At 44.7% G+C, this 25,574-nt stretch overlaps 1 protein-coding gene across 10 annotated transcripts in view; it reads left to right on the top strand.

Annotated features, from left to right (window-relative positions):
• Positions 1–25,574, top strand: part of EPB41L4B (erythrocyte membrane protein band 4.1 like 4B) — a 138,391-nt gene that overhangs the window by 28,544 nt on the left and 84,273 nt on the right. For all 10 annotated transcript variants that reach the window (XM_024996311.2, XM_024996312.2, XM_024996313.2 and 7 more), the window contains exons 2-6: positions 5,160–5,264; positions 18,575–18,617; positions 19,453–19,531; positions 21,428–21,472; positions 23,373–23,425. In XM_024996311.2, the coding sequence (XP_024852079.1) occupies positions 5,160–5,264; positions 18,575–18,617; positions 19,453–19,531; positions 21,428–21,472; positions 23,373–23,425 (325 nt within the window). The remainder of the gene's footprint in view (positions 1–5,159; positions 5,265–18,574; positions 18,618–19,452; positions 19,532–21,427; positions 21,473–23,372; positions 23,426–25,574) is intronic.

The raw sequence follows: 25,574 nt of genomic DNA, 5'->3' as shown, positions 1-25,574 counted from the left end.
TGTCACATTAACTGATCTCCTTGTGTCCTCACTCGACAGCACTTAATGTAATAGCCACAAAATCGTGTTTAGGTAAATGGCCTTGGAAGTACAGGACAGTTCCCCAGATGCTTGTTCATGGAAAACTTAATTTGAAAAGATTTTAATGAGTGTATTCTCATTTTTAGGTCTGCTGCTTGGGAAATATCAGTCTGTTTTTGTGTGCTTTAGCTTGGCCCCTCCAGAAGATCCATTTCATGGCCCTAGACCCTACACATCCCCTATCCATCCATCCATCCATCCAGCAGACATTTTTGGTGTACCTGCTGGGTGCCAGCCAGGCCTGTGCTTTGGGGATGGAGAGAAGAAGGGATGGTACCCAGGGGAACTCAGCAGGTCTCTGCCCTTGGGAGTGCTGAGTCTGAAGCAGGAGTAAGATGGGAACATGAGTAGCCGTGGTGCAGTGTGTTAAGTGTGCCTGTAATAAAGGCCTGAGCCTGCTTGTGGGAACCCAGTGGAGGGGCCCTTATTGCCTTTGAGGGGGGCGGGGAGAACAGAGTTGGACATGTTGCCGAAGAAGGATACGTTTGGGCGAATAAGCCCAAGATGACAACTTGTGGGCTTCTAGGGGCTGCTCTCAGTAAGGTGTCCTGGCTGGTGGTCAGATGAATTATCTGGAACCGTCTCAGTTTTAAGAGTGGACACACTGCGGGCTGGGAGGAGTGAGAGATGGTTGATTCAAGCACTGTGGTCTTGATCCTCCTGTCTTCAGCCCTGGCACCTCTGTTCCAAGGACCTTTTTATTTGTTCCAGCCCTTATAATTTCATCAGATTCTTTTTAGGCCCAGTAAGGGCCACTGGGAATTCCCTCTTCCAGCAGAAGAGACCTAAGAGTGTACTTGGTTGGGAGGTGAGTGAGGGAAAGTGTTTATAGGTGAGTGAAAATGGTACATCCTACCCACCAGACTCTGCTGTCTGCCACCTCCATGTCCAGCTGAGTAAGGGTCTACCAGTAAGAGGAGCCCATCTTACATTGGCAGAAGGGACCCACTGCCCCTAGAAAGGTTATTTTCCCAACCACCACCTTGAGCTGCGTCTAAATTGAGTCATTTTAGAAAGACATGAGAAAAATAAAATTTGGAATGATCTAGACAAAGCCTTCGGCTAACTCCCCTCATTTTACATTTGCGGATCTGTGCTTTTTTGAGTTCAGACCCCGAGAGTGTTAAAATTGCATACCTGGATGGTAAGCCCTGAACCAAAAGAGAGGGGAGCAGGTTGGATTTGGGGTCAGTTGAACTTTGGTGGCCCTGTATACCCAGGGGACCATGGCCAGGTCTGATTACCAGCCATGGGGGGAAGTCCAGGGCGGCCATGTGGATTGGCGAGATTATGAATTGCTTTAAGGCTGCAGTTGGTGCATCCGGGACAAGAGGTCTCTTGCTTCCTCACAGCCCAGTTGTTTCTGCCACATCCTGCTGCTAAAGCTTTACTCTGACTAGTTCTCTCCCACTAGGAAACCCACTAATCAAGCCTTGGCACCGTGCTGATAGGTGTTGCATGGGGCCAGCAGCACTGGAGAGTAATTGGAAAAAATACCTGCAGAGAATGGATTGTTATGGGCAAGGAGGAAGAGTGCCAGGATTGTGACTTTTTTTTACATTGTATTTGTTGCCTGACACCTGCCAAAAGATCAGTGTTAAAGAAAACTTGGGAAATAAGCCACCTATCGTGTCTCCGTGCTAACGCAACTGTTGTAATTTTTGCCACTCTCCTGTTTTTATCAAGTAGTCCATGTGCAGTACATACACAGATTTATGTAGCTGGAATCACAGTTTGCTGTTCCCTTGTGCTCTGTTTATTGAACGTTTGTCATAAGGATTTTCCATAGTTCTGTCTCATCCTCATAATTCTCTTTTGTAACAGCCGAATAATATTCTGATGTGCTGGTGGGCCTCAGTGCCGTGTTCTGTGATTGGAATTTTGATTGTTTCTCCTTTTTGCCCGCCCCCAATCCTACCTTCTTTCTCCACTAGATTCGTTTACAGAGAATGTCACTGCACGTTGAGCCTTCTGGAATCTTGTGTTGAATTGTTGCTTTCAGAGGAGTATTTCTGGAAAGGAAGGAGACTGTAATTCATTGATGAAGTTCTTGTTTTTTTTTTTAACTTTTTGTTATTGTTGTTTATATATATAACACAAATAGAGCCGTACAAAGGAAACAAAAAGCTACACTTTAATGAACTACTAGGAGGCAGACAGACACCCTGGTACCATCACCCGCATCAAAGGCTGGAGCCCTGCCAGCCAGCCGAAGTTCACAGGTGTTGCCTCCTCCCAGCCCTGTGCCCAGCCCCAAGAGCAGCACCTACCCTGACTTCATTGTAATCACTTCTTTACTGTCTTTCCAAGATTGCTCACCCAAGTGTGCATTCCTGGATACTGCAAGTTAAGCTTGCCTGTTTACAAATGTCTTTTAAATCTCTTTCAATTTGTACGTGTCCTCTTGATCTCTTCTCTTCCCTATATTCTGTTTGTTGAGGAAACTGGGTCATTCGTCCTGAGGAGTTTCTAGAATTTCCCACAGGCTGGATCATGCCAGTTGTGGTTCTTTGTAGTTTAGAACATTCCTCTGCATTTCCTGCAGTTGGATCTAGTAGTTTAACCAGTTGCAAGGTAGATTTCTTTTTTCCCTGTGGAAAGAGAGGTGTGGGGAGCAAGATTATACCTTGGGTGGGTGGATGTTTTTCACCTGGTTATCTGTCTCCTATTGCAATGTTAGTAGCCACTGGCATCCAATACTTAGAGCCTGCCATTCATTAGAAGTTACAAAACTGTGATATCACAGTTTTGTTATTCTTTCTTCATTTATTTGCTGGAATACTACTCTAAAGAAAAACTCTGCCTCTCTGCTATTTTTAGTAGTTTATTTATAGAGATTCACATACCATACATTCACCTATCTGAAACATACAAATTTAGTGGGTTTTAGTATATTCATCGGAGAAGACAATAGCAACCCACTCCAGTACTCTTGCCTGGAAAATCCCATGGATGGAGGAGCCTGGTAGGCTGCAGTCCATGGGGTCGCTAAGAGTCGGGACAACTGAGCGACTTCACTTTCACTTTTCACTTTCGTGCATTGGAGAAGGAACTGGCAAGCCACTCCAGTGTTCTTGCCTGGAGAATCCCAGGGACCGGGGAGCCTGGTGGGCTGCCGTCTCTAGGGTCACACAGAGTCGGACACGACTGAAGCAACTTAGCAGCAGCAGCAGCAGTATATTCATAGAGTTGCACATCTATGGCCATGGTCAATTTTAGAACACTTCATTAACCGCCTCCCCTCAAACCCCGTTCATCTTTGCTGTCACCCCATACACCTGGCAGTCCTAAGCAGTTACTAATTATCAATCTAATTTCTGTCTCTAGACTTACTATTCTGGACGTCTCAAATAATATGTGGTCACTTGTAACTTATAACCAGGTTCTTTCACTTAGTATAATGTTTTCAGAGTCCATCAACGTTGTAGCATGTATCAGAACTTTATTCCTTTTTATGGCCAAATAGTATTTCATTATATGGATATGCTACATTTTGTTTATCCATTCATCAAGTGATAGACATTCGGGTTGCTTCCACTTTGGGGCTATTATGGATAATGCTGCTGTAAACATTTTTGTACCAGTTTCTGTGTGAGCATAATGTTTTCATTTTTCCTTGGATATTTACCTAAAAGTGGAATTGCTGGGTCACATGGTAACTCTGTGTTTAACTGTTTAAGAAGTTGCCAGGCTTCTTTCTAAATTAGCTACAAGATTTGACATTCCCATCAGCAGTGTAAGAGGGTTCCAGTTTCTCCAGATTGGTGATCTCTCTTCTTTTGTTGTAGCCCTCCGAGTGGGTGTGGAGTGTCTAATTGTGGTTGTGACTTGCACTTCCCTGATGACTAATGATGTTGAGCATCTTTTGATATGCCTGTTGGCTATTCATCTCTCTTAGGTGAACCATCTCTCTATCTCTATATATGTGTGTGTGCTCTGTCACTCAGTCAGGTCTGATTCTTTGAGACCCCCTTGTAGCCCACCAGGCTCCTCTGTCCATGGGATTCCCCAGGCAATAGTACTGGAGTGGATTGCCATTTCCTTCTCCAGGGGATCTTCCTGACCCAGGGGTCGAACCCCCATCTCCTGCACTGCAGGCGGCTTCTTTACCACTGTGCCGCCTGGGAAGCCCTCATCTCTATATATCCTTGACCTGTGTTTAAATTGAGTATTTGTCTTTTTATTATTGAGTTGTAATAATTCTTTATGTGTTCTAGAGAAGTCCCTTATCAGAAGTATGATTTGTAAACTTTTCTCCCATTCTGGACTGTCTTGGCACTTTCTTGATGTCTTTGTGTTCTTCGAAGCATAAAAGTTTTACATTTTGGTGATGTCCAGTTTGATTTTTCCTTTGTTGTTTGTGCCTTTGGTGTCTTAGCTAAAAAACTTTTGCCTAATCCAAGGTCGTGAAGATTTGTGTGTATGTTTTATTCTGAGTTTTATAGTTTTAACTCTTACATTTAGGTCTTTGATTCATTTTTAGTTAATTTTTGTATATGCTGTCATCTACTCTTTGGTTGGTCTTTCCTGGTGGCTCAGTGGTAAGGAATCTGCCTGCAGTGCAGGAGATGAGGGTTTGATTCCTGGGTTGGGCAAAACCCTGGAGAAGTAAATAGCAGCCCACTCCAGTATTCTTGGCTGGGAAATCCCATGGACAGGGGAGCCTGGCAGGCTGCAGTCCGTGGGGTTGCAAAAGAGTGGGGTATGTCTTAGCAATGAAACAACAGCAACTCTTTGGGTTCCTAGTGCTGCAGCTAAGGGCAGGATCAATGCTTGACTTTTTTTGTTTTTTTTCTATTTATTAACCATTTATCATAATAAGGTGTTGGTTCCCTAATCATCCTATAAAGTAGTAGTTTGGTGGGGTTTTCTTGTCATCATGTATGCTTTAGATTTAATCATGAGTTTGTATTATAATAAAAAAATAATTGCATTTAAATAAATTTGTGTACTCTGACACATATGTGTATGGTAGAGAGAGGAAAGTGATTTTGTTGTTTGGGTTTTGGTTTTTTTTTTTAATCTTGTTTCTTATCAACTGTCACCTCCTAAAATTTCATCTACCCCTTATCTTCCAGAAACATGCCAAAGGCCAGGATTTGTTTGATCAGATTGTGTACCATTTAGACCTGGTGGAAACAGATTACTTTGGCCTCCAGTTCCTCGACTCTGCCCAGGTTCCGGTAAGTATTCCTTTGATTCCTTACACGATGGACTGGCTAATCACAGGCTACTAGAAATTGGTAGAGAAAGACAGGAGTAAAACTGCATTACTGTTGCGGTAAAGAACACTGGGATGGAGGTGCTGGCGCCCATGTGAGGTGATGCATCCATGACGCCCCACCCTGGAGGTGTCCAGTATCTTGCTGCACATGGGGACGTGCTAGGGAGACGTTTCCAAGCATGAGGATGCAGTGTAGGCACATCTCTAGAGTAGGTAGAAAGTAATCTCATTATAAGAATTCTTCTGCGGATGCTGTGTGTATTTTTAACTAGCAGAAGATGCTGTGCCACCCTCTTCTCGTGGACTCTTGCCAGGTGTAGAGAGCAGGTGCTGTGGGCTCAGCTGAGCCGCAGCCAGGCTTAGTGGGCTCCGGGGCCGAGTGGTCTGAGCAGGTCTTGGCATTGCTCGAGAGCCATCTTGCAGGCTCCAGGAGGTTGTGTTTGGTCAGCAAAGACTTCCCTCACTTTGCCTGAGACAGAACTGTCCGCAGTGGAGGTGCCCGAGTAAGTGAACTCAACACAGCTCAGAACCACTCTTTCGTTTATTTTTATTTCTTCATCTATTTTATAACTGACCAACAATACTATGTTAGTTCCTGTTACACAAGATGGTAATTCAGTATTTCTGTACATCTGTAAATGATCACCACAATAAGCCTATTTACAACCTCTTGCCATACAAAAATAGTATATAGTTGCTGGCTATATTCTCCTTGCTGTACATTTCAGACCTGTGACTCATTTATTTTGCAACTACTGGATGTTTGTACTTCTTAATCACCTTCACCTATTTTTTTTCTCCCTCCTTCCCTCCTGGCAACCACCTGTTTGTCCTCTGTACTATAATTCTGTTTCTATTTTGTAATGTTTGTTCATTTGTTTCTTAGACTCCACACATAAGTGATAAATCATACCATATTTGTCTTTTACTGTCTGATTTATTTCACTTAGCACAATGCCCTCTAGATCCATCCATGTTGTCACAAATGGCAAGATGTCATTATTTTCAATGGCTGAGTAGTATTCTGATGTGTATGTATAGATACTGCATCTTCTTGATCCATTCATCTATTGATGGGCACTTGGGTTCCTTCCATATCTTAGCTATTATAACAGTGCAATGAGCGTAAGAGTACATATATCTTTTCTCATCAGTGTTTTTGTTTTCTCTGGATAAATATCCAGGAGTGGAAGTGCTGGATCATACAGTAGTTCTGTTTTTAATTTTTGAGGACTCTCCGTACTCTTTTCCATGGTGGCTGCATCCGTTTACATTCCCACCAATAAACAGCGCAGAAGGGTTCCCTGTTCTCCGTATCCTTGCCGATGCTTGTTTTTCGTTGTGTTTTTGATAATAGATGTTCTGACAGGTGTGAGGTGATGGGTACCTCACTGTAGTTTAGACTTGCATTTTCCTGATAGTGATGTTGATCATTTTTTCATGTTGTCTGTTGGAGATCTGTGTGTCTTCTTTGGAAAAAATGTCTATTCAGATCTTCTACCCATTTCTAAATAGGATCGTGTGGATATTTTTGATGTTGAGTTGTAGGAGATCTTCGTGTATTTTGGATATTAATCCCTTATCAGATATGTCCCTTGCAAAGATCTTCTCCCATTCAGTAGGTGGTGTTTTTATTTTGCTGATAGTTATCTTCATGGTGTAAAAGCTTTTTAGTTTGGTATAATTGCATTTATTTATTTTTGCTTTTGTTTCCCTTGCCTAAGGAGACATTAAAAAATACTACTAAGATTACTGTCAAAGAGCATACTGCCTATGTTTTCTTCTGCAAGTTTTATGATTTCAGGTCTTATGTTTAAATCTTTAATCCATTTTGAATTGATTTTTGTGTGTAGTATGAGATAGAAGTTGTTTGATTCTTCTACCTGTAGCTGTACAGATCTCCCAACACCATTTATTGAAGAGGCTGTCTTTGCTGCATTTTAGATTCTTGCCCCCTTTGTTGTTCATTAATTGATCGTATAAATGTGAGTTCATTTCTGGGCTCTCTGTTCCTTTGAGCTATGTGTCTGTACTAGACTGTTTTGATTACTGTAGCTTTGCAGTATAGTTTGAAATCAAGGAATGTCATACTGTCAGCTTTATTCTTTTAAAAAGCAAGAAAGACTTCAGAGTTTCCATTCCCAGCAGAATCTAGCTTTGGGTTTTAAAGAGAATTTATTCAGCAATCTAAAAATATTTATTGAGTGCTTGTTGTGCACTAGGCCGTGTTCTAAGCAGTGGATAATGCAGTGTATGTATGTAATACCTGCATAATATGACAGGTGGTAATAAGGGTTAAGAAAAATAAAGCAGAGTGAGGAGACAGAGTAAGGGGCAGTGCTATTTTAGACAGAGTATGAAAGGGTGAGTTCTCTGGTAGGAGATATTTGAACTGAGACCTGGAGCTCCTCCTGTGTAACTAAGCCTTTCTACCTGAAAGATAGTTTTTAAATACTTCCTGGGCTTATGCATGATGGTTGTAAGGAGGTACTCAGAGTCGATGCCTGGAAATTGGGTCTGCCTGAGATGGATGGTGTGGTGCTCAGTCTGCGGTGATGCAGTGGAGCCAGGGCTTAAGTACGCCTGGGTTATAGTGCCTGCTGGGCAGATGTGTCCCTCTGCACCCACTAGATGCCCCCTCTACACCAACTTCCGCCCTACCTTTAGAACCTCCTGTCTGCAGCCCACTGCCTTACCCCCTTGACTGTTGCCACGAGCATCCTGCTGCCTCCTTGAGATCATGTTCCTGATTCCTTCCTGTGAGCTGGAGACTCTCCCTTTGGCCCCCATGGCTCAGGGAAGGGCAACCCACCATCCTTTGTCCCCTCCACTGTGTACTTCTGCTTCCTTTGAGGTTGGACCACCCAGTGCTGCACCCTCTGACCTCAGCACCCTCTTCCCATCCTTCAAGGCCTCAAGTGCCCATTTTCCTCCTCCCGGGGCAAACTCAGAACTCAAGTTGTTGACGCCTCTAAATATTCCAGACCTGGTTTCCTCTCACTGAAGTTTCGTTTGAGCAAACCTCACCCAGATGCACCTTGGGTCCTGTCACTGTCCATTCACTCCAAGATCCAGGATTCTGTTGTTTCTTATCCTGTAACCAGAATAAGATCCAGGATTCTGTTGTTTCTTAGCCTCCTTCCAGTTCCTCTGCGCGTGGCCTTGGCCCTCAACAACCCCCTCCTGCCCTGGTCTTCCTCCCCGCCCGGTCAAGCCTCAGGCATGTCTTTTGTGTCCCCATTTGCCCTTTGATTCTCCTGCCCCTGTGACTGTCCCCTGACCCCCCTTCAACACGCATGCAGGCTCATCTGCTTCCTCTGCTGCTTCTCTAGGACTGCCAGGCATTGTTGGAGAGGCCATGGGCTGTGCCTTCTGGCCCAAGCACAGATCACAGGTTCAGCGAAATCCAAGCCCCGAGCTGTTCCTGGAGCCTCATGAGCGCCCACTGGACCCTGAAGTGCCCCAGGGTTCCCCTTCTGAGTCTGCACCATAGACCTCTAGTCCAGTCCCTACAGAGACTGTTCTCACGGGTGGCCTCACCTCTGGCTGAGAAGACCGAGGTCATTTAGCCTGAATGCCTTGAGTTTTCTTCCCTGCACTTCAGTGTCTCTTTCTCTATGTCCGTTCTTTTTACTGCTTTCTCTTAAGGGACTTTGCCTGTTTCTCCAGCATTTATACACCTGCATCAGAGTTCCATTTCCAGTTGCTTCCTCAGTGCTGAATTTAGAGTTCTTGCCGTCCCCAGCATCTGACACTTATCAGTCCTCCTCTTCCCAGAGCTGCTTTTCCTGTTGTCCTTTTGTATATGGTATTTTTGGCTTCAGATTGTCTATGGCCCAGGACTCAGTTCAGGCCTGAACCTTGCTCCTGGTTTGATGGGCTTTAGATAAGCCACCTTCTCTCCCTTGGCCTCAGTCTCCTCATCTGTAAAATGGGTTTATGGGACATGTTCTTCCAAGAGCCCTTCTGGTTTTAATGTCCTGTGATTCTGAGACTAAAGGGGAGGCAAGGTACTGTCCCTCACGTCTCCTCTAGTCAGAAGGGAGAAGACACCCATCTTTCTGCCTTGAGAGGCACGTACTTGTTGCCCTGGTGGCATGTCCTTAACCCCAGGCGACCACTCCCCAGCCACTTGCGTTCTCCAGAAACCACGGAGGTAACGCCATTATGAAAGTCTTTGCTGTGAGCCTCTGCTCACTTGGCTGCCAGGCTTTCCCGCCTGCCGGTGCCCAGGCCCCGTGTGGCAGGAGGGATGTTCTCAGCGGGATCCAGGCATCCTTCCCAGGCCATACACCTGCAGGAGCTCAGACTCTGAAGGTGCTAGAGCCTTTCCAGCCTGCAGCTCTGTGAGCATGGCGTGCTTCTCTGCCCCGCAAGAGCAGGTGCAGGGCCGTTATCTGCCTGACTCTGAGGATCCGAGCCATGTGGAGCAGCGGGAGCTCCCAGCCCCCTTCTCATTAGCCTGCCTTCCAGTTGGGGCTCATTGCAGGCTAGGCTCTGGTGAGGTTTTGTTGTTGTTTAGTCACTTTGCTTATGCTGGTGCAGCTCCTGGAATGCCCTTTCTCATCCCGTTTAAGAGACCAGGGAACTGGTGGCTCAGACGGTAAAGCATCTGTCTACAATGCGGGAGACCTGGGTTCGATCACTGGGTGGGGAAGATCTCCTGGAGAAGGAAATGGCAACCCACTCCAGTACTCTTGCCTGGAAAATCCCATAGACGGAGGAGCCTGGTGGGCTACAGTCCATGGAGTCACAAAGAATCGGACATGACTGAGCGACTTTTCACTTCACTTCATCCCGTTTAACTTCTGGCCATCCTTCAAGACCAGCTCTGATGACAGCCCTTCATGCGGCATGTCCTGAACTCCCAAAGTGTTTTTCCTCCTCTGTGTAAACCTGAGTTTATTTCACCCTCCCTGGCAGTTCGCTCATTTGGCCTCAAGGTCATTATTTGTGTATGTGAGCAAACCTTTCTAACTAGATCCTAAGACTTAGGACCTTCTCCTCTTGACTTGGCGACTCATGGTAACGAGGCATACAACCTAGAACTTTAGTCTTTAGCCCCAGAAGGGACCTTAGGAGCCATTGATCAATTTCTCCCATCTTCTGGGTGGGGAAACCAAAGCTCTTAGACCTTGGCAAGTCACTGAGTGAGTCGCACAGCTCATGCACGAACCCAGGTTTTTACAATTTCAGGTTTAGGCACTCTTTTCAGTACACGGTACTCTGGAGCCCCAGTTTTCCTAGCACCGGGGTGGATGCAGTAACATCCATTTCACAGGGAAATTGAGGGACTCTGTGAGTTAAGGGAGGAGAAAGGGCTTTGTAACCCGTCATGGCTGTGGGTCTCTTCTTCCAGGTGGGCAGGCTCATAAGTCATCAGGCCCCCAGAGGTGATGCACTGAGCTTAGCTGGAATCTCAAGGCTGCCTTGCCTGTAGGAGAGACCTTAGCAATTTAGATGAGACCTTTTGGAAAGGTTTGCTGAGCCACTGATTTTTTTCCTAGGGTCTAGGATGAAGCAGTTGGTGGCAGGTGTAATAGATGGGGGCCAGGAAGGGGACGGTCCACTTGGCCAGTGGCTTACTGCACCACGGTAGAGGCTCCTGCCAAGAATGACATCCCCACCCAGCCCCTGATATTCATATCAGAGGGCTGGCAGTGGCAGGGCTCTTGGCACAACTCTCTGCGTCCCCAGCTCCCTGCAAAGAGCCAAGCCTGGTTTCCATAGTGCGCTGCCCAGCCCTGAAGCAAGGTCAAAGTCTATTGGCATCGCCTATTTTTAGCAGTTGGGACTGGGGCCTCCTGTTTCCTTTTTCTGTTAAAGCAGGAAAGCCACCCAGGAATCCATCTGTAGCTCTTGCTGGGCACAGCTCAAAGCAGGGGCACGGGCTCTATTTTTACAAATCAAAGCTGTCTTCTGAGAGCCCGGGCTCTGGCCTGCACCCACCCAGCTTTCCCCTGGCTGGTCTGGTAGGTGCTGTTTACTGAGTCCCCACTCTGACCTGAGACTGGCATCAAACCGAAGGCTTTATAGCGCTCATGTTTAATTATTCATCATCGATCTGTGAGGCAGACCCATTTCACAGACGATGAAGCCACAGCTTACTCGGAACCTCACAAAGGTTAAAGTAGGGGATAGAGCCAAGATTCAGAACTTGGTCTGTCATCACAGTGGCCAGCCCACTGGGTTGTACTGATTTCATGACACATGGTAGTGTCACACCCCTCCACGCCCCAGACACCCCCCCACAACACACACAGACCAAGAAAACATTTAGTCAGTAGCCATTCAGTGTACTGTGGCTTGGAGCTTACTCAGTGGCCAGCTCTGTGGCACATGGGTAGGCTGGACAATGTCCCTGCCTGCCACAGTCTGGTTGGGAAATAGACAAGTGGTCCCTTGGAATACTATGGGCTCAGTCCTCTCATCTGTGAGCCTGGAGCCTGAGTGTCACTGACGAGGTGATCAAACTACAGAGGGGGAGGGTGAACATGGGGAGGGCTACAGCCACAGAGGACAAGAGGACTTTGCCAGGCAGAGGAGTGGCAGGGGTTTGGGACAGGGGTCACCACTGCCCCAGCAACCGGGAGCCTCCATCCCATCTCGGGGGCAGGTGTTCTACTGGGGAGGGGTAGCCATCCTGAGTCCTTTCCCAAGCCCATCCCAGCATGAAAAGAGAGCATCTTATGGTGATCCGTTTGGCTGCAAGGAATCCAGAAAAGGTGATTCTGGCCTTTGTCTCAAGACCTGTGAGAGGTTTTCTCTCCAGTCTCTGCATCATGGACTCGGGTTAGATGGGTAGTTAGGGGCCCACAGCTGCCAGGGAGGTAGACACACAGACATGCTGCTGGAAAGACACGCAGAGGCACTGTTGTGGCTTCACTCCGATGGGTGCCTGGAATGTCACCATGTTTGCGGACAAACCCTTCCTTGCATATGAATGGTTCATTAGTTTCCAGAGACAGGGAGTTGATTCTTTAGCCAGTGTCAGTGGATGGCTCAGTGCACTGAGAAGGAAGCTAAAGGGTGAGTGAACAGCCACACCCCAGGCAAATGGCAGGGCTGGGACTTGAATTCTGGCCTTCCGCCTCTTTCTCAAAGACATGTCAAACAGCTCAAGAAATGCCCCAGGCCACCCAGCAGCCTGCTTCTGAATGTTGGCAGAGCGCGGGTTTTCCTGCCGACATGCAGGTATCAGCACTGAATGGGACACAGTTGATCAAGGGAAGTCTCTGTGTTGCTGTTGTGTAGTCACTAAGTCGTGTCCTACTCTTTGCGACCCCATGGACTGTAGCCCACCAAGCTCCTCTGTCCGTGGGATTTTCCAGGCAAGGATACTGGAATGGGTTGCCATTTCCTTCTCCAGGGGATCCTCCTGATCAGGAGTCAAACTCACGCCTCCTACATAACCTGCATTGCGAGTGGATTCTTCACCACTGAGCCACCTGGGAAGGGAAGGGAAGGACTCTCTGCAGTTGAGCTAAACGAACCCCCAAGGAAGCCTGGAGTGGCTGGTGTGCACAGCAGGTCGACAGGACTTCCTTCTGGATGAGACTGAGGATGAGGCGAGAGCAGAAAAGGAGCGTCAGACCCGGGTGTGTGTGGAGGCCCAGAGCATCATGCTGACACTTGCTGAGTTAGAATCCTGCCTCACTAGTGCCGTGATGCAGGCTACCCCTTGCCCTCGCCACAGCCACCTTTCTCTACTCTGAGGCCCGAGAAGGCAATGGATGTTACATAATATAATGCGTGTTTTCCCCAACACCACCAATATATGAATGCTTCAGGTAGATAGTGTCAGATATCCTACAGGTTAAGGACTCAGTCATTCAAGACTCCCCACCTCCCTGCCCCCTCCGACCCCCAAACACACACTTCAGATACTAATCCCAAGTCCAGCTTGTCACCTGTGCTTCTAATCTACTGGCTGTAGGTGAGTGGGAGGTTCCCAGACCCCCTCCTTGGGTATGATCAATTTTGCCAGAGCCAATGCAGAACTCAGAAGAGCATTTAACTTACTAGGTTACCAGTTGATCATAAAAGGATGTAGCTCAGGAATAGCCAGATGAAACAGATGCACAGAGCAAGGTACTGGGGGTGGGAAGGTGTGGAGCGTCTGTGACCCTCTGAACATATCACTCTTCCCAAATCTCCATATGTTCAGCAACCCTGAAGACCTCTGAACCTTGTCTTTTTGAGTTTTTCCAGAGGCTTCATCACACAGACACTACTGATTAAATCATTGCCCATTGGTAATTGATTCAACCTCCAGCCCCTCTCCCCTTCCTGGAGATCGGGGGATGGGACTGAAGGTTCCTGCTCTCATGTGTTTGGTTACCCTAGCAACCAGCCCCATCCCTAGGTGCTTTCCCAAAGAACCTCATAACTCATAACACATAAACTCAGGTGTCATTGGAAGGGGTTTGTTATGAATATTAAGACACTTTTATTGCTGTTACCACTTAGGAAATTACAAGGCTTTTAGGGGCTCTGTGCCAGAAACCAACGAAGACCAAATATACATTTCTTATTATGAATCACAATATCACACACAATAAGCTCCAAAAGTGTTCGTTCTCGTCTTTCTCTTTATATCCTTTGGATATGATTATCTCATATTCCTTCCAGCTCTAATTTAAATGCAAACTAGACACTTTTTACGAGCCAAGAAAATCTAGAGGTACTAGAAAGCCAGTTATGAGTTCCATCACTCAAATGTGATGGCCCAGAGGTTGTTCTGGCAGAGTTTTTAGACCCTTGTCAAGCCCCGAGCCTCTCCTGCGATTCAAGTGCTTGTGTGTAGGTTTTAGACAATTAAATCCTACAGCCAGTCTCATATATGTCATAATTCTAGAACTGATGTACAGTCAGAGCAGATGGGCTTTGCCAGATCATCTCACATCTCAATTTATGGAAAGGGTTTTGCCAGATGGACTTGGATAAGAAATTCAGATCAGAAACTACCTAATACGCATTAGAGTGTCTGAGTTAAACATCTTGCCCTTTGAACTCAGGAACGCACCTGTCTCTTTCCGGTGACTGGTTTACCAGTCCGATAAGAGGGCTGGAGCCACTTGTCTTGGTCCCTGCTGACAGGCAGCCTGGCTATATTTAGCCAGATGCAGGTGAATATCTGAGATAGGTCCTGCTGCTGTTAAATTGGGCTTCAAGCCAAGTACAGGATATGATTTGCTAAATGCCACACTGGGCCTGAGTATCCGGGGTCTTTAAGTCCCAGGGTGGTCTTGTGGGATTAAATACGAGTGATCAGGGTCCGGTCAGCCCCTGCAGCTAAGAAGGAAGTTGGGTCAGTGTGAACTGGTAGGACACAAGAAAGGTTTTATCATCTCGTTTTAGGATTGTGACTGGCTTTCTTATTGCCTCTGATGCAGATGAGCAAACCTGATCAGAACACCGCAGGGTCAAGGAGCTTTTTAAATGGAGCTGTTGCTGATTTTTTCCCCAGCTTTGTGAGCCCTAGACCTCCATCCTGGTAGGTCCTGCACCGGGCAAGGCTCCGTGGCTGGTGACTTGCTGGGAAGGATGGGGGCCAGTGCATGAGGATGAGGGGAACTTCTTTAGCAGTGTGGTCAGAGGGAAGGGCATTTGCTGTCCAGGGGGAGCATCCAGCCATGATATGCCTGTCAGTTAACACAGGGCCGTAGCCATCTGGCTCGTAAACCCTGAAATTGCTGAAGATTTTACAAACCTCAGACAGCAGTCTTCAGAAGGGGTCGTGGATGTTTCAGGATCCCCAGGGTCATTATTAGTACATATTCTTGGGTAGGAGAGGATGCAGGGAAACTTCAGCATTAAATATTTAATGAGCACACTGGCAGCCTTTGGAAAACACTAATGATCTAGGATTCTGTATAATGATCTTGGGTGGAACCTGGGTATCTGTGACTGAAATGTGCAGCCAGGGTTTAAAACCACAGCTCCGGAAATGATACAGGCGGGGCCTGGATTAAGATTAGAGTTTGACAGTACAGGGAGAAGAACAGTGGGCTGAAATTTATTCTATTCCAAATATGATAAGGAGACTTGAGAAAGGAAAGAAATGGGACAAGCTCTTTAAGCTCTGAGCCTCCGGGGCTAATAAGATTAGAGGTTGGTTGTGGGGAGAACCGTTCCTTGCCTGATATGGATAAATTCATTTGAAAGTGAGGCAAAGAACAGGTTTAGTCAACCCATTAGCATGATACTTACTTTGGCAGGAAAGTAAATATGTTGCTTTATAAGTCCTTGTATGTCCTCTTCCCAGGGGCTAAGGGTCCAGGACTTCAGCTTGGCTAAGGGGCAGCAATGAGACTTCACTCTAATGAGACAAACTGATCATCAAAAACCACCTGATAGGCAAGTGGTAAATAAGTAATAAAATTTGACAACCTGGCAGGCCCACCCCACCACACCCTCCACTGTGAAAATAATATTCTCTTTAAAAGGAAGAAACTATGCAGAAAAGTGAAAAAGAAAATAAGTAGACGTCATTCACAGTCCCACATTCAGAAATAACCTCTATAAATTTTTATGGACATGTGTTGCTAGGAAATAATAATTTTCTATAAAGGGATCCAACCTGCTTTTTTTTTTTTCCATCTCACATTGTGCTGTGGATCTCTTGCCACATCAATAAATACAGGCCTAAATCAGTTTTAAAGGCTGAATAGTATTTCACTACATGGAGGAGTCATTTTTTAATCCGTCTTTGTTGATGGGCATTTAGGTCATTTCTCATTCAGAGCTATTAACAATGAGATGAAGCATCCTGTGCACAAGCCTTTGAGATAGGCATCCAGCTGTGGGGATCTGGGGCTTTTATCACTCAGTTGCCTCGCTGGGAAGCAGGATGACAAAGCCGATGTCTCCCATTGCACTGCTCACAGCTTATTGTGTTATAATTCATCTCTTATTTGCTTTTGTGTTGCCTTATCCCTCTCCTCCCACAGAGTCTCGTAACGGGCTCTTTGGTGAGGGGTAGAGTACACTGTACTCACTCAGTCCCTCCCATTTTCATTATTAGAATGTCCAGGGTTTAGATTGCTTCTGAAAGTATATTGACGGTCAGCAGAGTGACCTCTGATTCTGAACAGCTATTGAGAAACCCGCTCTGTGCTGTGTTGTTCCAACTGCTGTCCTTACAGCAGTGTTCCACATGCGTGGAGTTTCCATAGAGGAAAGTCCCTTTTTGCCCCATTTAAAAAAAATTATGTTGAACATTTCTTTCTTTCTCAAGAATCCAATAAGGCCTGCTGGGTGGCCAGCTCTGTGTGTGGCACAGGAAACTCAGAGATGATTAAGCGCGTGGTCCTTGCCCTCTGAGATGTATGTTCGCCTGGAGGGGCTCACAGTGTCATGTTCTTAAATGTTTTTCATGGAAGTCAAGCTCCCAAGGCTCCTCAAGACTGTAGCGCCAACAAGTTGGATGTTACAGAGGAACTTTTATATGAGGGAAGTGGTTTTGTAATTTCCTCAGGTGGATAAGACTGAAGTGGTGTTTCTGGTGAAAGCTAGAGGAAGTTCAAACACCTTCATGGACCAGAGCAGAATTATCTCAGGCAAATTCCTTCCTGTCTTTCCATCTTCAGTGTGAGTCATTTAAAGGGTCATGAATTTTGGTTGTTAATTTTAGAATTTAGGGGGACCGAGTCAAAAAACCCGTGTATGAACAGAGACTTTTGGCAGCGTGGCTATGGTCGTTACTAGATTAGTGGAGACTTAGTTCTATCATGAGAAAACTCAGGAGAAAAAGGCTGATGATGGCTCCACTGACTTGAAGGGACTTTATAGATGAATTAGGTAAAGGGTTTTAGGTTATTTTCAGCACCTCTTTGGAAAGCTAACTCTTCCCAGGAAAAATGAATTTGATGTCCATAAGCACAGATATTTTTTCTTTTTTTAACTGAAGTATAGTTAATTTATAATATTGTGTTAGTTTCATGTATACGGCAAAGTGATTCAGTTATATATAAATTTTCATCAGGTTATTTTCCATTATAGGTTGTTATGAGACATTGAGTATATTTCCCTGTGCTAAACAGTAAATCCTTGTTGCTTATCTAGTTTATCTGCAGTAGTTTGTATCTGTAGTTTAATCCCAAACTCCTAATTTATCCCTCTCCCCTTTCCCTTTTGGTAACCATAAGTTTTTTTTTCCTTTTTTTTTTGTGAGTCTGTTTCCATTTTTTTATATATAGATTCATTTTTTATTTTTTAGATGTTACATGTAAGTGATGATAGCATATGATATTTGTCTTTTCTTTGACTTATTATGATCATCTGTAGGCCCATCCATGTTGCTGCAAATGGCAATATTTCATTCTTTTTTATGAGTAATAGTCTATTGTGTATACATATCACACCTTAAACCAGTCATCTGTTGATGGGCTCTTGGGTTGTCTGTGAACGCTGGGGTGCACGCATCTTTTTGAATGTGTGTTTTTGGGTTTTTGGATGTTTATCCAGGAGCAGAATTGCTGGGTCAAATGGTAGTTCTGTTTTAGTTTTTGAAGAAACCTCCATACCCTTCTCCACAGTGGCTGCTCCAGTTTGCATTCCCAGCAACAGTGTAAGAGCATTCCCTTTCCCCACATTCCCTCCACCATATATTATTTGTAGACTTTTTGATGATGGCCATTCTGACCCATGTGAGGTGATGCCTCATTGTAGTCTTGATTAGCATTTCTCTAATAATTAATGATGTTGACACCTTTTCATGAAGCACAGATATTTTTATACTATACCGAGCAGGTTGCAGGTAACCAGTTTAAGAGCTCATAATCTGGTCCAATCCCTGGTTTTGTGAGTGAAAGTTGCTCAGTCGTGTCTGACTCTGCAACCCCATGGACTGGGTTGTCCATGGAATTCTCCAGGCCAGAATACTGGAGTGGGTAGCCTTTCCCTTCTCCAGGGGATCTTCCCAACCCAGGGATTGAACCCAGGCCTCCCCCATTGCAGGCGGATTCTCTACCAGCTGAGCCACAAGGGAGGGCCAGTCCTGGTTTTAGAGGAAGTTGAAACACCTTCATGGACCAGAGCAGAATTATCTCAGGCAAATTCCTGCCTGTCTTTCCATCTTCAGTGTGGGTCATTTAAAGGGCCATGAATTTTGGTTGTTAATTTTAGAATTTAGGGGGACCGAGTCAAAAAACCTGTGTTTTTTAGTTTTAGTTACTAAGATTTATAGGGGAGGGTAACTCCAGGGGATGCAAAATCTTATTGATGAAACTATTCCTAAAAGAAAAACATTTTTTTTCTTTCTTTCAGCACTGGCTGGATCATTCCAAACCTATAAAAAAGCAGATGAAAAGTAAGTAAGCAGAATTCAGTCTACTACCTTCCTGCCTTTTCAGAGAGTGAACTCCGTTGCCAGTGTTTTGAAGTATTACATTTTCATTAGAACTTGGGAGCATTTTCAAATGGATTCAGTTCTAAGGATGTTTTAATTTCCTAAGACTGGCTAAATGTTAAGAGTTTAAAATTTGAATGGGAGTTTTTAGTAGATGTTAAAAAACACACTATGCCCTCTTTTGAAATTAGACACTTCCCCCAACGAGGACTGAGAAATAGGATGTTCAGAAACATGGCTTTATACCTGTGACATTCATTTTCTCGGGGGTTATGAAGTAGATTCAGAGAATGGGAGAGCTGGTGGGATCTTTGACAATCTGGTCCTGCTCTCTGATGTTATGTTGTGGTAACCACATTTCTTCAATGTGGTTTATGTATGAGTAATTTTTAAAAAATTTAATACTTTTAAAGTATTTTTACTGTGGTTATTTTTAGATTACAGAACACTCGGCTGTTTATGTGTCACTTTCCTATAGCCCACTTAGTATTTTGTTAAAAGTTAGTGTCACTGGGGTATCTTGGCAGTCAGGGGTGAAAGTAAAGTGTTAGCTCTCAGTGAGTCACTAGATGAGTAGCATTTTCTTCCAGAATGAGATTACTAACCACACTGTTTTTGTCAACACCAAAGTCCATTTTAGTTTTCCAAACTGGGATTGCTTTGTGTGTTCTGTTGTTAATTTCCAGTGGTGTGGTGGATATGTTAATAGATTTAACATGTTTTTCCTTTTTGTCCATTCTGTGATCTTCAAACCTTGGGGGAAAACATCTTCAACCTTCCATCTCCAAATGCTTAGTTGGACCTGCTTATGCTTTGCACTTTCGAGTTAAATATTATTCTTCAGAACCGAACAACCTTCGTGAAGAGTTTACAAGGTAGGACAAGATGCGAAGCAAGGTCCTTCCACCCACTCACACCCCATAGCACTTGCCTTGGTATAATCAGCAGGCCTTCTAGACTGTGGGCTTGCCACCTCTTCCATCTGCTGTCTTTCTGTTCTGAGCAAAAGTTACGAACACTTTGCCTGTGCTTATCTCTGCATTCTGTTGAAAACTTTGCCTGATTGAACCTTTTCTTAGTAAATCAGAATTTAAGAGTGTATCTTCTCATCTCATATCTGTCTTGACAGGCCTTGGGTAAATTGGCTAGTTGGTCTCTGGCACTTTATTTTTTGTCTCAGATACCAAAAGGGAAGGCAGATATTAGAAGAGCATTTCACCATCCAAAACTGCCGTTTTACTTCTTTAAGGAGCACTGCCAAATATTCCGATTGTTGTAGTATCAGATTTGTTGGTGCTCCTTCATGGTGACTTTCCACCCCGTTGAGTTTCTTCCTTGGTATACCTGCCTATGTCTGCCTATGAGACTTCAGAGATAGTGTTGAAGCAAAAGAGACTTAAAACACATTTTATGTGTGGACTTGCCCTCCAGCCACCTTGCTGTCAGTGATATTCTCGGCTCAGTCTCCTGCTGCCTTTGATTCCCCAGACTCCCCTTGTCATCGTCTGTGATGCACAGCAGTGGTGATGGGTGGTCCATGGCTCTGGCCCCTGGCTTGGAGGTGACCACCTAAGTAGCACTTTAATGACTGACTTTATCACCATGCCCTGCCATGGGAGGGGCCTATGGGCTTCTGTAGTTAAGATTTCCTATAGGAATTGGAAGTTCTGGCCACATCAGCACTGTTTCCTTCTTAATATGGGTACTCAGTTTAATGGTAGTTGAGTGCCTGTCAGAAGTAGTAACATTCTGGAATGTACTAGAACCTTTACCACCACCCACATGTCTGGGTCACCCACATTATCCTATATCCATCCCACAGAGAGTGACTGTGTGCATTGTGTTCAAAGTTCAAACAAATTACATTGTCCTAGGGCTGCTCTTCAGAGTCCTTTATGAAGTGTGCTGCTTCTAGCTGTCATCAAAGCCAGTGATTCTTAACCAGGGGTTGTGAATCAGAAACACCTAAGAAGCTTTTGAACAAATCACATTCCTGGGGACTACTCTTGCGTGTAAGATTCTCATTCTGTAGGTGTGGAGCCGAGCGTGGGTAGCTTCGGTTTTTACAAAGCACTGTAAGCGGTTCTGATGCCCACATCCTCCTGGTAAAAAAGGACACTTACTTAATCTCTTACTTCAGTGAACTCCTCTGGTATTATTTGCTGCCTTCCTCCCCATTTTCCTTAACCAGTTCTGGGATTTCTGTTTCCTGTGTGCGTGTGTGTGTGTCTGTGTGTGTGCACACATGTGTTTTTTGGTTTTTTGAAGACAGAGCCTGCGGTTAAGCTCAGCAGAAAAAAAGCCTCCAGCAGTCGCTCACTGCAGTCAGCTGCAAACTCTTTGATACAATCAGCTGCATCCTTCCTGAAAGCTGCTGGCAGGGTTAGCTGAGGGTCAGATGCAGTGGTTCCACCCTACCTGTTGGATTGTGTGAGGTGTGTGTGTGTGTGTGTATGTGTGTCTGTCTGTCTGTCTGTCTCCTGGAGGCTCACGGGCATTGAGGAGGCGTCATTGGACCATGCAGCTTTCCATGTTCCATCCTCCGAGTATCTTGCAAATTTCCTACATGCATTCACCTTCCTAGCTAGGTTCTGGAATGCCTTCCTGGGACAGGAGGAGATGCTTCCACCCAGGTTCTCATCTGACCTGGACTCCCTTGTTACGATGCAGACTTCCGGACTGCGTGGGGGTGGGAGCAGTGCTGGGAAGCTGGGGATTGGAAGTGGCTGGGGAACAGTGACCCTCTGTTGACTTTTATATATGTTTATCAGGTACCTGTTTGTTTTACAACTCAGGCATGACATTCTTTCAGGAAAGTAAGTATGTTTTTTTTCTAACCATTAACTCAAGATAGATCATAGTGTATTTTCTAAATAATTCACTGTGTGTGTTTTTTTTATAACTCGTTACCCTTGTTCCATTTTCAAAATTCAAAAAAGTACACCAGGCATTGTAAAGTGAGTCTAATTCTTGTATAACTATCATCAACATCTTATGTTAAATAACTCCTATATGGCTTGAAGCATTTCCAAGAGCATTTGATATCTTCAGTGATGTGTATTTGGGAGTCATTCTCTCCCCGGTCACATCATTGCTCCATTCATAACGGCTTTTGTTGTATTTGCAAGCAAGATACTTTATTAGTATGTATACACTTACAAGTATTTGGATCATCTGAAAGTCTCGCTCATCACCATCTGCATTTATGTAAAGAGGTTACATTCTGATTCTACTAGAAAGAGGTTTAGATGTCTCATCTCATTTCCTTTTCCTCTCTTAAAAATGGTTTTTAAGTCGAGGCCTCTGGCTATACAGTGTTGAGCACGACAAGCATTGGCACTGAAGTGACTGATTTTACAGGCAGTGTATGTATTTTAAGGATATGCGATTTCTGCAGTCACAACTTTTACAGCTGTGTCATTTTTCACCAGACATATTGACTGTTTTCTGCTACATGAAGAACTAAGACCCACTGAATCTAAAAAGCAATACCTGCTCTTGACAAGAATACAGTTTGATTTTGAATATAACCTGAAGGAGATTTAAAATGTGATTTCTGAATCTGCAAATTCTCTGTAGAATATGTGCTACAAGAATCCTAGTGAAATGTACACTCTAGAACAAGTAGATTGTACAGTGTATACATTCGCCTTAGCAGTGTGATACGGATAGCGGATCTTTGATTGTGTGTATATCAAAGCGTGTGTGTGTATTTCTCTCTCACCATACTGTGCTCCCATACTAAAAGCCTCTTACCTGGTGATTGTCTTCGGTCTGGAAGAACATTAGTGGCGACATCTTGGATTTGTACAGCACTTTGCAGTTGACATGCACCTCAGCCTGACGTTACTATATTCCCAGTAGCCTGGTGTTCTGGCCCCAGCATTGAATTTGCCAGCTGGCCAGTGGTGGGCAGGACACTTGAACACTCAGCTCCTTACCTCTGAGGTGAAGGGTAGGGAGCACTGGCCACACCCATAGTAGGGGCTGACACACTGGACGCATTGACCAAACTGGATAATACGCGCATGTGGAAAGGCTTTGAAAACTATGAAGTGCTGTACTAATGTATGTCGTTACCAAACTGGATAATATGCGCATGTGAAAAGGCTTTGAAAACTATGAAGTGCTGTACCGATGTATGTCGTTATTATTCTTCTAACAACATTTGTGTATCAAGTATGAATGGGATCTCTGGATTTGTAGTAATACAGCTCTGTGGCAGTGTCTCAGTTATTTGATCGCTTGGGTGTATCTGGCTGTCCTGGCCATCTTAGATATAGTGTCTCTCTGTTCATTTCTAACACTAGGACCTTGTTTCAAGAAAGACTTAAGGCACCTTGAAAAGATGCATGTGTCAAATCAAGATAAAATAAGTTTAAAACTAGTAAAGCAAAGAGCAGGGCTTTTCATTGTCTTTTCCAAACTTCCCCATTCTTGCCAGATTCAGGAAAATTGCCCATTATGCTTAGAGTTGAAACTGTACCTCGATGGGGTTAATTTAAGATATGAGGAGAACTGACTTTGGGAAACAGGGAGAGTAAGTCAGGTTGTTGGCATTTTTTAATGTAGGCAGCAAAAATAGAAACCACAGAGAACAAAAATCATTATCTAAATATCACTACCTTCTGAAAAATGGTTTTAGTGACATTTTGTATAGTTATGAATATTAAAGTTCATATTTAGAATTAATTTTTTCTTTTTTTTTTTTCCAAGATTGAAATGCCCATATGAAACAGCTGTGGAATTAGCCGCTCTCTGTCTACAAGGTACATTACTCCTTAGTGGTAATTAGCATTTTAAAGTTATTGCTTTTCCTTTGAACAAACGACAGTCTACTATGTAGCAGGCACAGGGCTCTGCTTTGGGGGTATAAATGAACATGATACAGTCTCCATCTCCAAGTAGCTTCCGGTCCCCTGAGGACCGCAAGGCAGGATCACATACTCTGTGTGCACACATACAGCAGAGTGTGGTTCCTTCGGCAGGAGAGACCTGCAGGAGGCTCGGAAGTGGCAGGCCCATGGGAGGAAGGGTAGATGGAGATGAACAGAGGATCCTGGGCACAGAGAAGAGAAGTACACAGAGGGCCAAGCTCAGAAATCTGGAAAAGTGGGTGACCTTGACCCCATTTAAAGCACATCAGCTTCATGCTGTCAGCAGTGGTGCCTTTGAAGAAGGAGGCAGGCCCCATCAGATGTGCATTTTAGAAAGGCCACAGTGGTTATGATGGGGAGAAGGGACAGGAACAAGACCAAGACTGGGAGTGAGATGTAGCTGTGAAAAAATCAAACTGACCAAGGCTGGGGGTTAAACACACCCCCCCAAACCACATCAATAATATAAGGAGAAGGACCCAGTCATTAGGCTTCAGTGTTAAAAGAGGAGTCAGAGATGACTGCTAGGCTTTTGCTGAGAAGGGGTGATGGTAACAGCGAATGGCTAGACTAAGAGTTGGGTTCCACAGCGGGACATCTGTGCAGTCTCTTGGCTCAGAGGTGCCAGTGGGGCCTCTGGTAGCTTCTTGAGTCAGTGCAGATCAGGCTCCACGAGAGAGGTCAGGCTGGAAGTGCTGACAGGGGAGCCATCAGCATGTGGGTGGGAACTGGCGGGTACGAGGGCTGCCTGCCTGGCTTTCAGGGTTGACCATTCCATCCATATGATGCATTGGTAGATTTTAGTTTAAGATGCACAAGAAACACTCACTAAAGTCTCCAGCACTAATTAAGAGGATACTAATGTGTAGCTGCACATAGGGAATTTCGTTAGCACATCAGATAGACATATGTTGTGGACTCTTTACCTGTGTGCTCTTTGGCTTCTATGGGATAATGAATGATGATGTATTCATTCATAATTACTAATTCTTTTTGAACACCATAATAAGATTTGGCTTCTGACTTTTGTATTTACCAAGTTTTAAAACTTGATCTAAGTTTTTTCAAATTATAAAATCAGTACAGGCTTATTATAGACTATCAGGACAACAGACGAGTAGAAGCAAGGAAGGAACCCACCATCCTATTCACAGACAAGCAGAGTTTTTATGTGTTTTGAGTTTTGAAAATGTAGTTCTTGTCAGAGTTGTATAGATTTTTTTGTATGGTTTTCTACTTGGTAATTTTAGTACATATATTTCATCATGTTTATACTCATAAAGGGAGAAGGCAATGGCACCCCACTCTAGTACTCTTGCCTGAAAAATCCCGTGGATGGTGGAGCCTGGTAGGCTGCAGTCCATGGGGTCGCTAAGAGTCAGACATGACTGAGTGACTTCCCTTTCACTTTTCACTTTCATGCATTGGAGAAGGAAATGGCAACCCACTCCAGTACTCTTGCCTGGAGAATCCCAGGGACGGGGGAGCCTGGTGGGCTTCCACCTATGGGGTCGCACAGAGTCGGACACGACTGAAGCGACTTAGCAGCAGCATACTCATAAAGATGGTTTTTAATGACCAGATTACTCCCATTTGCTGATACTTCAGTTCTTTAGTCACCTTTACTGCTTATTCTTGAATGGGGACTTGGCTTATTGTAGGTGATCAGTAAGTGCAGAATGAACTTGAAGAGCTCCCCAAGGACTGTGAAATTTCTTGAGAGCCTCTGTGCATTTGAAAACTGAGAGGAAAGGTGTTTCCTCTCATGCTGGAGCCATGAACACGTGTCTTGCCGCAGTCGTCCTTGAATCAGTGCCTCCGTTGTTGTGATGCAGTGGCCCTGCTTGGAGGCTCTGCTCTTTTGAGAACGAATTTTATGGTTGATTTGAAAATTAATTCAGGTACAAAGAAAAGGGAGGAGGGAAAACGTAGTCATTTGTGCTGTGTCCCTGCTTTGTAAGTTTCAGGTTTGTGGATAAGGCATTAGAGACCCAGACAGTTAAGGGACTTTACCCAGGTCACACCGGTCAAGTGGGAGTCA

Source organism: Bos taurus, chromosome 8, assembly GCF_002263795.3.
Source record: "Bos taurus isolate L1 Dominette 01449 registration number 42190680 breed Hereford chromosome 8, ARS-UCD2.0, whole genome shotgun sequence".
Classification (NCBI taxonomy): Eukaryota; Metazoa; Chordata; class Mammalia; order Artiodactyla; family Bovidae; genus Bos; species Bos taurus.
Note: the sequence above shows the minus strand (reverse complement) of the source record. Positions and strands in the feature narration are given on the sequence as shown.